The sequence below is a fragment of the Vanessa atalanta genome, chromosome 21, assembly GCF_905147765.1.
Source record: "Vanessa atalanta chromosome 21, ilVanAtal1.2, whole genome shotgun sequence".
Classification (NCBI taxonomy): Eukaryota; Metazoa; Arthropoda; class Insecta; order Lepidoptera; family Nymphalidae; genus Vanessa; species Vanessa atalanta.
The window spans coordinates 10,670-27,135 of NC_061891.1; the positions used below are offsets into that span (position 1 = coordinate 10,670).

The 16,466-nt window shown below is 37.0% G+C and overlaps 1 protein-coding gene across 1 annotated transcript in view; it reads left to right on the plus strand.

Moving 5' to 3' along the window:
• The first annotated feature begins 474 nt into the window (after positions 1-474).
• LOC125072266 (lutropin-choriogonadotropic hormone receptor) overlaps positions 475-16,466 on the plus strand; it is a 45,165-nt gene continuing 29,173 nt past the window's right edge. Inside the window, exons 1-3 of the mRNA XM_047682814.1 lie at positions 475-898; positions 11,187-11,258; positions 11,793-11,924. Of these exons, the coding sequence (XP_047538770.1) occupies positions 735-898; positions 11,187-11,258; positions 11,793-11,924 (368 nt within the window). The 5' untranslated portion in view covers positions 475-734. The remainder of the gene's footprint in view (positions 899-11,186; positions 11,259-11,792; positions 11,925-16,466) is intronic.

Genomic DNA, 16,466 nt, shown 5'->3' on the forward strand with positions numbered 1-16,466 from the left:
ATAATATTTGTGTTTTTGTAAGTTGCATTGCACCCCTTTTCTACAAAAAAGTTACAAGTGCAAGTTTCTGCTGTAAGCAGCAGCAGAAAGATATATAGCAGCAGCAGATAGAGTGATGATGACTTTGCTTTGAATTAAATGATTGCAGCAGGTATACAATAAGAGCCCCAACAACGAAAGCACGTAATATTTATAAAATAGAAACTCAATATCTGACCAATACTATCTTTAGCTTGGACTCGTTACCGCGTAAAAGAAAACTGTTATTTTCACATTAAAACTGTAAACATCTTTTGTTTGGACGACGTACTGTTTGTTTGTTAAAAGTTATGCTGCGAACAGAAGGTGCGCAGAGGCGGCGGCGTTGGCTAGTGCGGGGCCAGACTCTGCGGCACCGGCGCCGCCCCCCGGCTCGCGCTGAGCGACTCCGGTCTCCGGCCTCCGGCGTCCGCCAGTACGCGTCGCACCGTCGCAATATACGCTCGTGTGTAACGGTTGAAGATTTAACGCTATTTATCACGCGATACCGCGATTGACAGCTTAATATTTTATCGAAAATATAACTTTGTTTTGAAAAAACAGCCTCCCTAAGGCTCAGATATAAGCAAATGCAAAACATTGTTTTCGAGATTTGAAAAAAATTGTAACCGCTAGGCTAGTGGAAGTTCGACGATAGGATGAGAGGGTTTCTTGCGAGGCGACGCAGTGGCGCGAATGGAGGCGCAAGGTGAAGCATGGCGGCGGCGCTGGCGCTGGTGGTGGCGTTGGCGGCGGCAGCGGCGGCTTGCCCGGCTACGGTGCCGCCAGCCTGCGCCTGCGCCGAGGGCGGAGCGCGGCTCTCGTGCCGGGCCGCCGGCCTACACGCGCTGCCGCCGCTGCACGAACGCCTCCTTGTCCTGTAAGTATGGCGACACGTACTAATATCTTGGTTACGGATATTAATTCAATTACGCCAATTTTGTAATATATCGCGTCAATTCCAACTTCCTTGGTTTAGTTCAAAGATCAAGTAATTAGTTGTGATTTAACGACTTCCTCGTGCCGATGTTAGGGGCGTCAATTAATTAACATAACTTTGCTTTACGACTTACGACGCCGTTGGCACTTATTTTTTTATTTATAGGTCAAAAAAGTATTGCGTTGATGTCTTCTTTTTTATTATTTCTTGTAATAATTTGAAAGTAAAGCAAATTGTCTCATCAAAATGGATCTGAGAGCTACTGGTCACCTCACCAGTAGCTCTTAGCTCCGTTTTGATAAAATGAGGTTTTTATCTTTTCTTTTTAAATATTTCCAATAAATGCTTACTTTTATATTCATTCCACTATTAGTACTATCTTAATACAATCTATTTATTGTCGATAGATGATAGCGTTGATATACGATCAATCTATGCCTTCGACCAATAATAGGTTATAATAATTTTAACTAAAACAAGTTTACTGGTGCTTAATATTTTGTTGACATGGAAAAAACCAACAACTGACTTGAACATCTACATCGGTGCTTTATTGACTATATTTTCGTACGTTTTGTTTACTCCTATACTGTATTGCTTTTTAATTAAAACAAAAATGTCGACGTAGTGTCGATTATTGCTATTCCGATCCCCGATTCGTTTACTGCTCGGTACATTCCTCAGTCGTCGTGCTCGGTCGAGGCATCGCCAGGCGGCTACCGGGTCGTCGGCTTTCGATATATTAACTTATAACATATTTATTTACTTCAATTTGGGGTTTCAGTTTCATGTATGTTATGTTTGATCAGACAGGGCCGGATTTAGGGGAGAGATTCCGGAGCAACCGCCCCGGTTCCTCCACAAGAGGTGTGCCACAATAGAGAAAAATATAATTCCGACGAGTTTGAGTGCCGCCTTACAGAAATTGTTCATATTCATTTGTAAAATTACAATTATTTGCCTCCACTCCTTGTTGCCCCAGGAACCCCGGATCTCTCAATCCCGCCACGTGAACGGATTCGAAGGGTTATGTGTCGGAGTATGGAATCCCTACATCTGAAACTGATGATTATGTCGTAAAACTCTCAATGTACAGAACACGCACACCGTTACCGAAGATATCGAGTTTTCGTTTCACTGTTGCCATACCGACTGCTCTGCTGCGACACTCGGTATTCACGCATAATTACTACATACTATCATCCAGTTACGGCTTCGGATGAATAGTATAAGCATTATAAACTAAATAACGTGCGGAAGCAATTCTGTGGAAAAGACGGAGAGAGAACTGCTGGTTCTTTAGTGGGTAATCCGGTCTACTAGGACGCACTAGAGGTCCTGGGCACCGCTGACCCCACATACCGCCCCATTTTAGGTGGAGGAAACGCGTAATGAGTTTTTCCACTGAGAAAATTATATGACCACATAAATATTACGACTCTATTGATTTAGCGGCACACGATATAGATTAAGTTTTTTCATACGAGCTTTGAAACGAGAAAAAAAAAACTTACGGTCGCCTTTGAGTTCATCGCGTTCAGACAGACAGATTGTTATATTGGTTGGCGAAAGGGCAAATTGGCCATCTGATGGTAAGTCGTCACAACTGCCCATAAACATTGACGAAGCAATATTAACCATTCTATACATGACCAACCCACCCTTGAAGCCGGAACACAATTATATTAAGTACTGGCGGAAGATCTAATCGAGTGATTCGCAATATCTCTATATAATGTATATAATCCGTAGTTATTAAACCCACATACCGATAGCTCCTATACTACGACCTAAGAAGATTCGAAGTTGAGTACAAAGGTCCCAGGCCTCGTATACCTTTTGTATATAATTGAGAAATGACTGCACCTCTACTGTTGTGCACTAGAAAGTAACAGTCAGTCAACAAATTAAATATAAGACAAGATAAACCAATTAATCCTTCACGGTTTCTTCATTATAAATAGCGATTCGATCATTCAAACGCGGGAACGATCAACGACAAACGAGGGAAAATATCTCGAGAACGTCGGGAGCGACAGTGATTTAAGAATGATTTGCTTGTAAAGTAAATTTATATTCTAGTACGAGTAATATTTTACTACAACTTGAATATTTAGATAAAAAATATACAAAATTATTTGCATATTTTGTTATCATACTTGATAGCGAAAAGGGAGGTTCGTGGTCTCGGCTTTGAAAATAAAATTAAAACATTTGTAATTTAAATGAAAGTCACACCACTCAGCAGTCTAACCATTGTATATTGAGAATGACTCACCAAACCAAACCACCAACCAAACTCAAATATTAAACAGATTTACATAATTTTACCTCGGAATATACTTTATAACGATTATTTCAATTTGTTATTTATAGCCGTTTTTAAGATTACCCCAGGACATAGAGACGGACAGCCAAAACTTAGTAACTCGCAAACAGCCATATTAACCTCAAAGTAGACTTATTTTTAAACAACTTTTTTAAACAAATTTCAATCATTTATATAGATTTGTGGATAAAATTGTTGAAGATGTTTAAAAGTCATAAAAATTTTGACCAAATTGACAAATACTCGTGGAAGTAAATACAACGCGATAAGCTCAAGTCTGTTGTAATATGTACATTATATTATATAAAACTGATTATTCCGAGATTAGTCTTGCACTCAATTCGCATTTAATTTTAAATTATTTTTAAAATGTGATTTATTTTATACTCGATATAAATGTTAATCTGGTGATAAGAATAACAATAAACTAGTTCTTTCGTGGCTTCGTAGAGCAGCGGAAGGACGACGCGATTAACGATGAGGATAAAGAAGGTCGCGTCACACCCGGTTGCTTTTAATTAACGCAAGAAATGCCTACCATTTTTCAACCTCCGTGCCTCCAAAGCGCTCAATGTATACGAATGAGTTTGAAATTTTAAAAATGGCAATCACTAAATTGCGTAAGCTTCAGTCGCAATATTAGAAATGTTATCGTTAAAGATGAATATTGTTCTCCGCAAAGATCTAATAAACGAATATATCCAAGAACAGTTCATTGATTTAGTAAAGTATTTTACGCCGGTTTCGAAGGTAATCGATGGTAATATGATAATGCCATTAGGAGCTTGTACTCTTCCCGCTCGCCTCCCCTCATTACCGACGCAGCGCCTGATGATTTACCTACAGAAAAGGAAATTAATAAATAATTTGACCGCCCCCCACGAACCAGTTGATAAGAAAAATAGGTCAAGAAATCGCTATGATTTAAGAGCAATTTTCATAATTAGATGCGACGTTGTTCAATTTAATAAATTTGCACGCATAATCTGATAAGCGTTATCAGCGCAAACATAAATAAATTAAGCTTTTGTTTCACGGAAACGTGCTATCAGGCGGACGCAACAGGATCTAGGCTGTCTATTTATAGAACTGAGGGCACAGCTGCAGGCTGCAGGTCACCCACTCCCCCGACAGCCCCTCCCCCTAGCGGGCCCGGCTTACAACCTCCTACAGCATAACAAAAAGGAAAACTCACCATCTTTGAGCTATCCTGAAACAGCGCACACTGCGCTTACAGTGCTGTTTCGATAAGCTGCTTAGCAAAATCGCATAACGTATCAGCAACAATAACGACCCGCAGTACCCAGAGGATCGCCCGAGGCAAACTCGTAAACGTTACGACATCCCAAACTTGTTTCCATATAAATGTGGAGACGGACAACTCGGTGCGGAGAACGCGAAGCGGCGCTCGCGCGTGCCTGATGAGCCTCGCGCCTATAATAATCCGACGCGGCCCCAATAGTAACATTCTCCTGTCTCTATAAAGCGAATTCCTCGGGCCCAGCGTTCGTCTGGAATGCTTTACCATTAATAGTTGCCGGTATTACGATTATTTTATGGCAAGCGCTACGTCGTGTAATTTATAGACGCTAAAAAGGAAGAAAACTGATTTATTGTACATATTATGTGTAAATCTTCACATAACATTATTGACAAAATAAATGAAAGAACCATACTTTCTTTCATGGGTAATGCATTTATTTCATTTATAAAACCGGTTCCCAACCAGATGATAAATTAAGCGTGTTGTTAATGAACCTCAATCAAATAATGGCACTAACAACAAAAATTAAAATTCGTGTCAGTTCTCTATAATTACCCGTTAGGGCCTTAGAGCTAAAGCCATGTTTATGATTTATTTAATATATGTAGACCAATTGTCCAATTCAAGAGAACACGTAACATACGCCATCATGGTAATTGTATTTCTTGAGGTTTGATAAGATGTTTGCAATACTTGCCAAAATTCATTTTCACTGTAGACACGATTATAAAAGTATCATATATTTAAATCCCTTTCAAATTTATTTTTTCAGAGTTCGATCGATGTACTATATCTTAGTCTTATGTATTACTTATCTTCTTTTAAGTTTAGATAACAAATAAAAAGTAAATACTAACAGTATTTAAAACGGGATATTTACCATGTTTTTTATTTTTATTTGTTGGAGCACGATATTTCGACATTATCTACGAATGTCTTGTTCACGAGACTGTCTCGTGAACAAGACAATGAATAAAAAACATGGTAAATATCCCGTTTTAAATACTGTTAGTAATAAAAATAACCATGTTAATTTAAAATCTTATATAAAAAGTAAATAATTTATTAAAGTGGATATAATGATGCCAAAATCGATGAGTTTACTAGGAGACATTCCAGGGTCTTGTCACTTTCCAGTTCAGATAATCATCAGATAATCTCAGTAGTACAATATATTGTCATCGATCTTGGGTAAGTGTGCAAAATTTCAATTTGATCCAACGTTTTGAAGTCAGTAAAAATCGCGTTTAAAGATTCCGTTACATGCACAGATAAAAAGATGTACATACGATAATGAAGCTGAAAAGTGTGTGTAAAAATAATTAACACGAATTAAAAAACTTCAAAAGTATAATAAAAAGTCTTTTCCTACAAAACTGACCACTCGATGCCAAGCATGGGGCACGCAGATGTGCACAAAATCCAACCTAAATAAAAACTGACACGTCCAACTCGTCGTTAGCAAGTATTACTATCACAAGCCATTATTATTATTCAATAACATATTCGAAGCTTTAATTAATTATAATGCTATTCCTTAATGAATTGATAAAGTGGTGTATATTGCTAAGTGAATCATATTTCTCGAGCTTGGCACCGACTTCAAACAGTGCGGCAGCGGTTATATATAATACCATTTTAAGAAAAACTCAATTGAGTTGTCTCACGTTTTGGGGCGTTTCCTGTTACTTTATGTCGTTGATTTCATTTTCATTAAAAGTTTTTCTCGTGAATTATTACAAACCTAAATGTATTTGTTGGCTCTTAAGCTTATCTTACCTTAAAATATAAACAATATGGTATTGATATTACTTTTTGAAATATACATACGTTTAACTATTTTTTTTTAATTTACTGCTAACGAAATCAACGCTGGAATTACTTGAAGGAAGCGAGTGCGCGGCTCGGTAAAGAAGGATAAGCTCCTTGGATCGGCGCGCGGAATATATTATTTGTACAATTTATTCGTGACCCACATTAATCATATTATAGTAATTGGAATCGGTGCGAGAATATCCATTCAAAACTCGTCGACGAGTAAACATTATCCGATCATATTCCGCGTCACTCGGTCGTCGTCGTCGTCGTTGCAAAAGAATTGTTTCAACAGCTTCCATGTAAAAAATAAAACCTAGATCTACTACTATACTTATTTTTAATAACGAATGACGACAAGTAAAAGTATAATGACATCATGTAGCCTATTATAAATTATTTTTAACTGACGTAATCTTTTAAGTCATTCTCCGTGGCGGCTTAAGTCAAGTGGAGGCCGTAAAATATTTGTGCCCTTTTAACTCGAGTTCGGATTAGGAACTTCTGTAATAAGAAATTCTTAAATTTTACATGATTTTCCTTTTTATTTCTTGTAAAATTAACAGTTATTTTGCAAACGATATTGATACAAGACCGTTTCAAACTTCCCGCTCTTACTACATTTTTGCCCCGTTGTATTCTATTTACTTTTAACTTAACGAATGCTTTAAAACTCAGCTCTACCGTTCCATTTACACCGCACACATTAAACGTCCTTGGTCATTTTATTCTGGCGCCGGGACATAACTACATCGCGATACGATCTGAAAAATGTCTTACCATGCAATCCTATCTTGAAGCCTTAAATTTTAATATTACCATTTATTAATTACTTCGTTTCATTTTATTATTTTATTTATGTTTATGTGCCTGGGAGTTATTAGACCTTTTCATGAAAATTAAACCATAAACGAAATTAGTTGCTTATTTTCGTCTGTATCTATTTAATTAAATCCTTCCCTTGACACTAATCAAAATAATTAAAGCTTGAAATATGTTGGATAGCAGTCAAAAACTGATCAAATTTAAAACTTCAATGGCATTAGATAGAGTTCGTGAGGGAAATCCGCTTATGCTCAAATACTTCATGATAAGCCCGCAAAACATTCACGATGTTTATCTACAAATTACTGGTCTGTGTTCATAATTATTAGGTCGTCAATTTAAACCACACGGCTTGATCGATGGTTGCGTACTTAAATACGTATAAAACTAATTCATCATAAAATAAATTAAAAACCCCTAATATATAATAAATTAATATATCAGCTGGTTTTGAATACCTCAGAATGACAAGTCATTGTATTATATCTGAAGAGTGCTATCGAATTCTTGAACGTATTTCTGACGACTGCAAATATCTCCAGCAGAAAGATTTGATATTCCTACTAACCCTTCCAAACAATACAAGGATTAATTTATTTTATATATGGAAGAAAATTACCAATACGTCAACAAAATATTTAGTATATAATAGCTTCTATGTGAATCTTTAAAATAGACAGGTATAGACTGTATCCGTTATATACGTTAAACGTAGAGCACCATGTGTGTATCCAGACACAATCGTAAGCAGCAACACCTAATATAAAAATAAACTTATATTATATTTAGTTTAATTTTGCATTACACAAAAACACATAACCTTACTTTTTGGTGTTAAAAGAAAATGAAAGTTTTGTTTTTAGGAAAGGTAATTTTTCGATTAATTACGATGCTTGAACAAAAGTATTTTCTAAGCTTTGTTACAATAAACGTAAGATTGGAAATAATTTCCTTAGTAAAGCATGCAAACCTTTCCCAACAACCCAACAGGCCCACAGCCTCCAGCTGCTCTTATTGAATATTTTAGGCCGCAGTATAACGCTTTACTTTTCTCGATTTGACACAAATTCAAATATTCGGTTGACAGATAACTCTCTAATTATTATGGCTTATAATTTCAAGGCGGACATAGTATGCTTATGCTTACACGTTGTATTTTTTTGGAGAGCTTATTATTGTTCAATGTAATCGGAACACAATTATCGGTGCGAGATCTTTCCGAATGCTAATAATTACTACTAAAAATTCCGCGACGGAATATATTTACCTTTAATAGATAAGGTAACATTGTTGTATCAAATATGTTTAATAAAATTGAAAAACATAAACAAATACTGCCGGAGAAGTCGCTTGTTTAGGATATTTTTTTATTGTAATATTTGTGCCTTACTTTACCTAACTTAACGAATAACTTTATCAGTGAGATTTCGGTGGTTACAGTAAACATATTCTGATTGTCGATGGTGAATATTCGTGTATGAAATAAAGAAAAAGAATGTTTGGTTTCGTTTATCATGTAAGTCGTACACGCGAGCGCGTGCGACCCATTCACTGGCGCAGGTCGAGGCCGGCGGCGGCGCTCCGCGCGGGCCACGCATGCTTCGCCGGAGGACGTGGGAAAAATGCGGAGCATATACAGCTAGATGGCGATCAGCCAGGAATCATTCACAGTGACACTTTTGACGTACCAGTACACTCTAAACGATTTTGTATATTAACATGAAACCTTGCGTTTACAAATTTATTATACGATTAATCGCTATGACGTTTAGCCTCTGGAGAGGTTATGCAAAATAATTGGCCGCGGGTGAAACAGCGAGGCGGTGCGAGCGACGCCCCCGCCACCCGATATTATTGCCCCAGATTAAATATAAAATTATACTAAAGTATTTAATGAATGTTACGACCTAGCCCGAAGAGCTCGTCACGTCGACGCGTCCTTGGACGTTTTATCTTAAGCATCTGATAATGCTTGAGCATTATAATCGAATATTTTACGAAGTTTCGATTAGAAATCTATTCTATAAAAATATACTGATAAAAATAATAAATATTAAGATAATAATTAATATAAAGGTAAATAGCCAACATTAAAAACAGGTGCTTCGTCACCTCGACCGGAGACGCATCTGGCGTAAAATGATCGGCTTTCCGAGCTGCATGAACTGCAGCCGACCAGGATAGTCACTAAACTGTCGAGGCATTGAACAGACAGGCCGGAAACTATTACAACTGACAATAACTATAATGATGTCTGCGTTGAATCAGTTTTTAATTTGTGTCAAGTGACAAACCTACCGATTTGAAAAGATGGACTTAAGCCATAACGTCTTTTGTCAGCGAAATGCTAGCAATAAAAATGAAAGGAAATTTCCTAGTAATTCTAGAAAGTACCTTCGTAAGATGTAGCGACCGGAGGGGTGGCAGTGGCGGTGGCGCTGACGGGCGATGATGGATGGCGGCAATAACGCACCGCGCTCGTTATCATGGGAACACCCGCCCTTTCCCGCGTGCTCCCTCTACCCCGCACCTCCCTATCAGGCGATCACTTACTGCTGTAAACTAGCAATTTCCATGTAGTATCTAAATTCCGTGAGTTTTGAATTGAAAACTAAAACGATCGATTTTTTTATGAATATAAATAGAATCTTTGTGATTACAAAGATTGCATAGCAGGCTTTAATACTTAAGAATAAGACTTTATTGACACACATTTAAAAAAAACATTAAAAATATATTAAGAAGTCTTAAGTTTACTCGTAAGTTTTTATACGAATTGTTTGAAAGTAGTCAAAGTTTTTGACGATCCAATTGTGCAACGGTTTCACTCGACTGATTGAGCTGAAATTTAACGCACACTCTTATAAATGGTAAAATTCTGCACTAGATGAACTTTATCTACACTACAAGCATAAAGTCTTACTAAAGTAATTTGTTCAAAAGTGTCACCAAATAAATACGCTTGGGTGGGTAGGTAGCGGAGACCAACTTGTTACAATTTTTTAGAGACGAGAACCCTAAACATCTGCCTCTAATTAGATGAGATTTTATCGCCATGTCTAGTAATGTGATGACATATATGTATAAGCGAATACTCGGCATCACGAAGCTCATTAGTTCCTCTCTCAAATAAATATAATAAAAACATTTTACGAAAGAGTCCTAAAGACATTTAACGTTCAAATATTTTAGCATTCATTAAATAAGTAGATCGTAAGATAAACACAATTTTAAAATTTATAACGTAACAAAAATAAATAGTTAAAAGCGTCGTTCCCGTTCGACGAGACTCTTGAAGAAGCATTAACAACTCCGCACACGAAGATGTGACGCACTTTGTATCGCCCCGTCCTACTTCTTACAACTCTCCGTAGTAAAAAGTGACACATCGCCTCGACATCTCCGTATCGTTCAACTATCGAACCATTACTATAAATCATTCAAAAATTACACACACACACACACACACACCCACACACGTCAGTGAACGAAACGTTACATATGACATAAACATACGAGAAATGCTGATGCATTTTGCGTATGAAATCTATGACATAAAATGTTTAAAAACAGGCAATACACGCCGATATATAATTACACTACTTATTTATTTACTATACATGCCAAGGCATTAATCGCGCAAAGCGCGTGCACTCCGTGTATTTCAGTAAAAAAGGGGAAAACCTGCTGAAGTTTTTTTTGTAGATTCTTCTAGTTTCTGTGGTATTTCCTTACGTACCGGTGTAGTTTTTTTGTCAATAAATTAGGAAGAGTAATGGATATAAAGATTTTGACTTGACTTACTCTGAAACTGAAAATATACATGTATTATCCAATATTAGTAGAACACGCATGTATATCTGATCCCAAAAACATATATGATTAGGTTTATATATTTGTATTGATGTGCCAAAAAATTATAGTAGAACAAAATAGAAGCGAACAACATTGATCTTCGACATTTCTCATGTATTTGTCCTTGCCTCTCGGAACAGGGACGTCTCCAGCAACAACATAAGCGCGCTGCCGCCGGACGCGCTGCAACCCGCCGCCGGCCTGCGCGACCTGTGAGTACTACTGATACACATACACATAAAACTACGGCACTGACGCTACTTTTATAAGGACCTACAGACGTGGATTACTTGTACCTGCAACTTTACCACATTTACCAGAAAGCTTGCAAAGCAGCACACTTATGCGACAACCGCTTTAATGTATTTTATATATGTATTATTAAAAAAATCAAACATACATACATATTTTTAATAAATAATTTATTCTTTGATGCAAAATAGCGCGTTTATGAGTTCCAGCTACCACAAATTATACTACTGTATCTATCGAATACTACAGACTTTGAACCTGTCAACATTTAATACCAGAACACTCAGGACTGAAACGGTTATGGACGAGTTAATCGGTTAAGACGGCTCACCTGATGCTACCTTCGCCAATAGTAGCGTTATGAGTATTATAAATCATTACTTTGTCGATGCATCGCCCACCTCGCGATCCGAGATGTCAATACCCTTGTGCCTGTAATAACACTTTCCTGAGTCATGTTGTCTAGTAATTCTAATTATAATGTACTCTTCTAGAAACCTATCAGCGAATCGGTTGGAGCTCGTGTCAGCGGGCGCTCTAAGGGGCGCGGCGCTCGCGCGGATATGGCTGGACCGCTGCGGGCTCACGCGACTTCCTCCGATGAGACTCCCTCGATTGCATTACTTGTAAGTGTTTACGTTTAGACGAGGAAGTGTACTATTACAGGCTTTAATTTAACTTTACCTGTTATAAGTTAAATCTATTATATAATATTATGTTAACCTATTGGAATAAAGCCGGATCGCTGTTTTTAAAAATAAATTTTTAATTACAATATTAAAAAATTATTTTGAAAAACATGGATGATACCGTTCGCTTACCGAGTACTACGTCATTTGGAACCATTAGTCAGTGCTAAGGCACAATGAATTACTAACAAAGTTTACCTTATATTAAGGAAAGATACTGCTCCACCTCTACGTAGTGATATCGATATGTGTTCACCGGACTCGTATTATTGGTATAAAAACACTTCCTTAAATACATCAAAAATATTTTCGCAATTCTGAACTAAAAACAGAGAAGGTCACGGCGAGTAAATCCCTTTCCTCGGAGGCATTCATAGAATTTCATCTTGTTGGAACTATATATTTAGTTTCGTGTTTCGTGTCAGTAGTTGAGGCAAAAACTTTCTTTATTAATTCCCTTAAGCTAAGAGACCGAATAACAAAAACACGAATACGACACAAATATTTTATAAAACGAATCTTGGAATATTCATTCAAATAAATATAGTGCGCGTGCGGCAACTGTGAAATTGCAGCTCCAACAGAAAGCGTATCTCACACAGTTGTTGCTATGTGTCACGTGTCAGTGTCACGGGGAACATGATTTACTACACATCACATCACTGGTGGTTGCATGAGCGTAACTGTTACAATGACGCAACCATCCCCTTCAACCGGAAGGCTGAAACTGCTTTAAGGACCGCGATTAGGGACCGTTATCACAAAAACGCCCCGAAGAACAAACTCATCGCAGTTTTTAAGAAAGAGATGCGGTACTTAAAACGCTACTCCGCGGCGCGAAATGCACTACCGCCTATATATAGACGCAAAATAATTATAAAACAATGTAAGAATAATATCACTATTACATATAATTATTTAATATGGAGATGTACTAGAAATAGACAATTAACGAAGAAATATAAACTATCTTATGTCCATAGATTTTCTAAAAAATCTTGATATCATATAAAGCTAAGGGCAAAGGATATTATTGTTCATACACGCAGAGATTTATATTTGTGTTATGTCACACTCTTGAAATTTGTTAGCATTAACAGAACACAAGAGACGTGATGCCAGCGACCTCTCGCGTTCGCGTTATCCCGTCATATATTACTTACTTGATAGATCGATTATAAATTATTCATGCAGGCCGTGTGCGGACAGTTTTTTCAACTATGTAAATCCTCGATATTGCCTCGTCACCGCCGAGCCGCCGACGACGCCTGTGCCTTTAATATCATTCAAATTAGCTCCGCTCTATTGAACAAACCCGTCATTTTTCTTGTCGAAATAGAATAATATAATCTACTTACAATAAATATTTATCGATTCCTTCTTGAATCACTAATAGTTCCACAGGGTCTTTCGAGAGTTATTTGAATTCCAGAGTGAAACAAACGAGCGAAACAACTGGCAAGTGGCGAAAAATGAATACTTCTGTGGCCTATTCTCGTTGACAGACGAAATGTTGCCGCGATAAAGCTACGTATCTGTAAGCGGTCGGAAATTAAAACAACCGGTTTAATGCTCTCATTTTTGGAGTCGGTCGAAAAGTTATTCTTAATTATTATTTATAGAAATAAATGAATAGACTTCGAAATAAAATTCGCGCATGGATCAGTTATATTAAAAATGTTATGAATGATCTTCATATTTTATGTCGAAATTAAGTGATGACTTTGCTTATACCCACTTTAATGAAAAAATGTAAAAATAGATTATAGCGCTTCTCTAATTTTCCAGTTAAGTATAATTGGAAGAATGGTACACCTAAATAGATATTTCACACGAAAAAACCAAACCCTCAAATACTTCTATTATCTTCTAATTCACGGAATCTTCTAAGTCCAGTTAGTGAGCAGGGTTGAGAAAAAAATATTCGCCACAAGTTAGTGGCGTGACGCGTCGCAGAGGTCGTTAACTCGCACCCGTGTGCTGATTCGAATACATTTCGTGACGTAACTCACAAGTAACTATAAATCAATGGACACAATTAATTAACTATCCGAATGTGCGCCGCCGGCAGTCGAGAGAGACAACAGACAGACAGCAAACAAAGTATTAAATCTCTGGAGAGATGTTGTCACGCGAGTAGTGGTAATGTCAAGAGTCAGAGTAATGTCAAACATGGGACACGCTTGTTTGCGTGCCAACCAACGCATAAACAAACTACATTTGAATAGCTGTTATAATATTATATTTTAGCACAACACCGAACTACATGCTAGCATCTAATTAAAAAAAAGTCTTTACATAATATGATCCGTCTGTATTATTCATTATTTTTGAATTTCAAGCTTTTACATGAAAGATCGCCTGTATCGCATTTATTCCATGACTATAAAAATGTATTCATGGTACCCAAATAGTAGATAGGGTTATTTTTATACACTAAATAAGTAACATTGGGGAAAAATACGAATATTTATTCATGAAAATCGACAAGGTAAAGTGGGAATAATATCTTTGGGCATACACTTCAAGCAAAGCGCGGACGCCACAATGCGCTACTCAGACTCGTAATCGACCTGTTTTTTTTTTTTAATTAATGTAAAATAAATGAAAATTATTTAGTCAGTTTACTTCATCTTATGATAATTCGGAAGATTATATAAATACTGATTACAATTTTCTAAACAAAAACCATTCCATCATTTGATAATTTTCTTTGAATAATTTGTCAATTACATAAATTTAAATCGATTAGGCTACGCCTGCCGAAAGATAAAATAATAACAAATTAGTGCCCGTTCAGCACGTCACCCCTTTTACCTGTAAAAAAACCATTTACGCGTTTCCCCTGCTTCACTCGCCGGCGCCAAATATACTGGAATACCCACTATAAATGGTATGCGCTATGTCTTTTCGGAGGTATGTGCTGCGTCTTGCGATCTTGAGACAAATAGTAGCCGGTTGGTACGGATCAATTGAACGAAGTTGAAGTTTTTATCGGACGTTACACGGAAATCTAGAGTTCGTTCTCCTTATTTTTTATAATTAAGCCACATCCATGGGCTGGTTTTAATTCGGTGAGGCGGTTTACAATTTTTCTTATTTACGAAAGACGTGGTCCACACCCTCAAAATTTTAAGTTTCTATTACTTTTAGTTTAGCTATCCTTTAATAAGTAGTAAATCAGTACATTGCCTTTAGTTATCTCAGACTAATAGGCTTATAAATAATTAGTATGTGAGTGTATCTAAGATACACAATTCAGAGGGATACACCACCCGAGTGCCAATCTATAAAATACTACAGTTATGAAAGCCGCGGTCACACATCACTCGCAACTGGCTTTTTAAATGCGCCTGAAGCTACAGACAACAGAAACTGACTTAAGTCGAAGACATCTTCAAAGTAAAAAGTATCCATAAATATATTTTAATAATTCTCGTTTCATAAAGTAAAACTTCCAAATGCTTCATTGTGTGTAGCCATTATTGTTACGTTAGTTATAGTAAGAGCAATGTTTTAAAAAAAGGTAATAACAACGTGTGCGTACTATTAGAATCATTCACCTACACATACAATTTAAAAAATACAAATATAACAGCGCAAAGCGTGTTGCCAAATTTGGTATAATAATATAATACCTGTCATAAATCATCTGATTCAGCTTTAGAAAGCCGGTCGCCGCAGCCGGTCGTAATCGTGTCCGCTCTGTAGCTTTACACGAGCTTAGCCGGAGCTCTAATTCGTTTTATGTTTAAACCTAATAAACAGAAAAACTGAACAATCGAATTTAACAACAAATAGATCGAACTTAAATATTTTAGAATAATCTTCATCAATTATTTATTAAAATTTGAAAGACATTCAATATGATTATAAATGACGCGGCACAAAACTTACACAAACGGTCACCGTGTTCGCGGGCAGAACAGTCTCGACACATCGATCCCGGCACCCACCGACGCACACTGACTCGTATCACACACACACACACACACGCGCGCACACACTATCATAAACACACTACGAGTAAAAGAATACAAAGCAAAACAATGCAGTTGCACGGTAACTACAATATATGTAGTTACATACTACTTAAAACGTGTTTTTAATCTGTGATTTTGTCATTAGATTTGACTACAAGAGACCCTTCTTATTTGAAAATATATAATATGCATGGTGATAGATACTCTAAGACATACATACCCGATAGGCCCTTACCGATGATTTTACGCTTCTAAAGCGAGGAGACGAGGACAGGGTTGTTTTGCTATACGCACATGGCACTTGTAGCGACGGTACACCGCGGGCCATTTGCCTGTACTCTGACCCATTTTGTAAAAATATTTGGTATTTATTTGTGATCAATCAATAGAGGGAAATATCCGACATGCTACCTACAGTGTGCCGTATATTTATAAGAGACGAAGATTGCCATTTATAGTCAACGCTTATTGATAAATGTATATCTACGATGGTCCA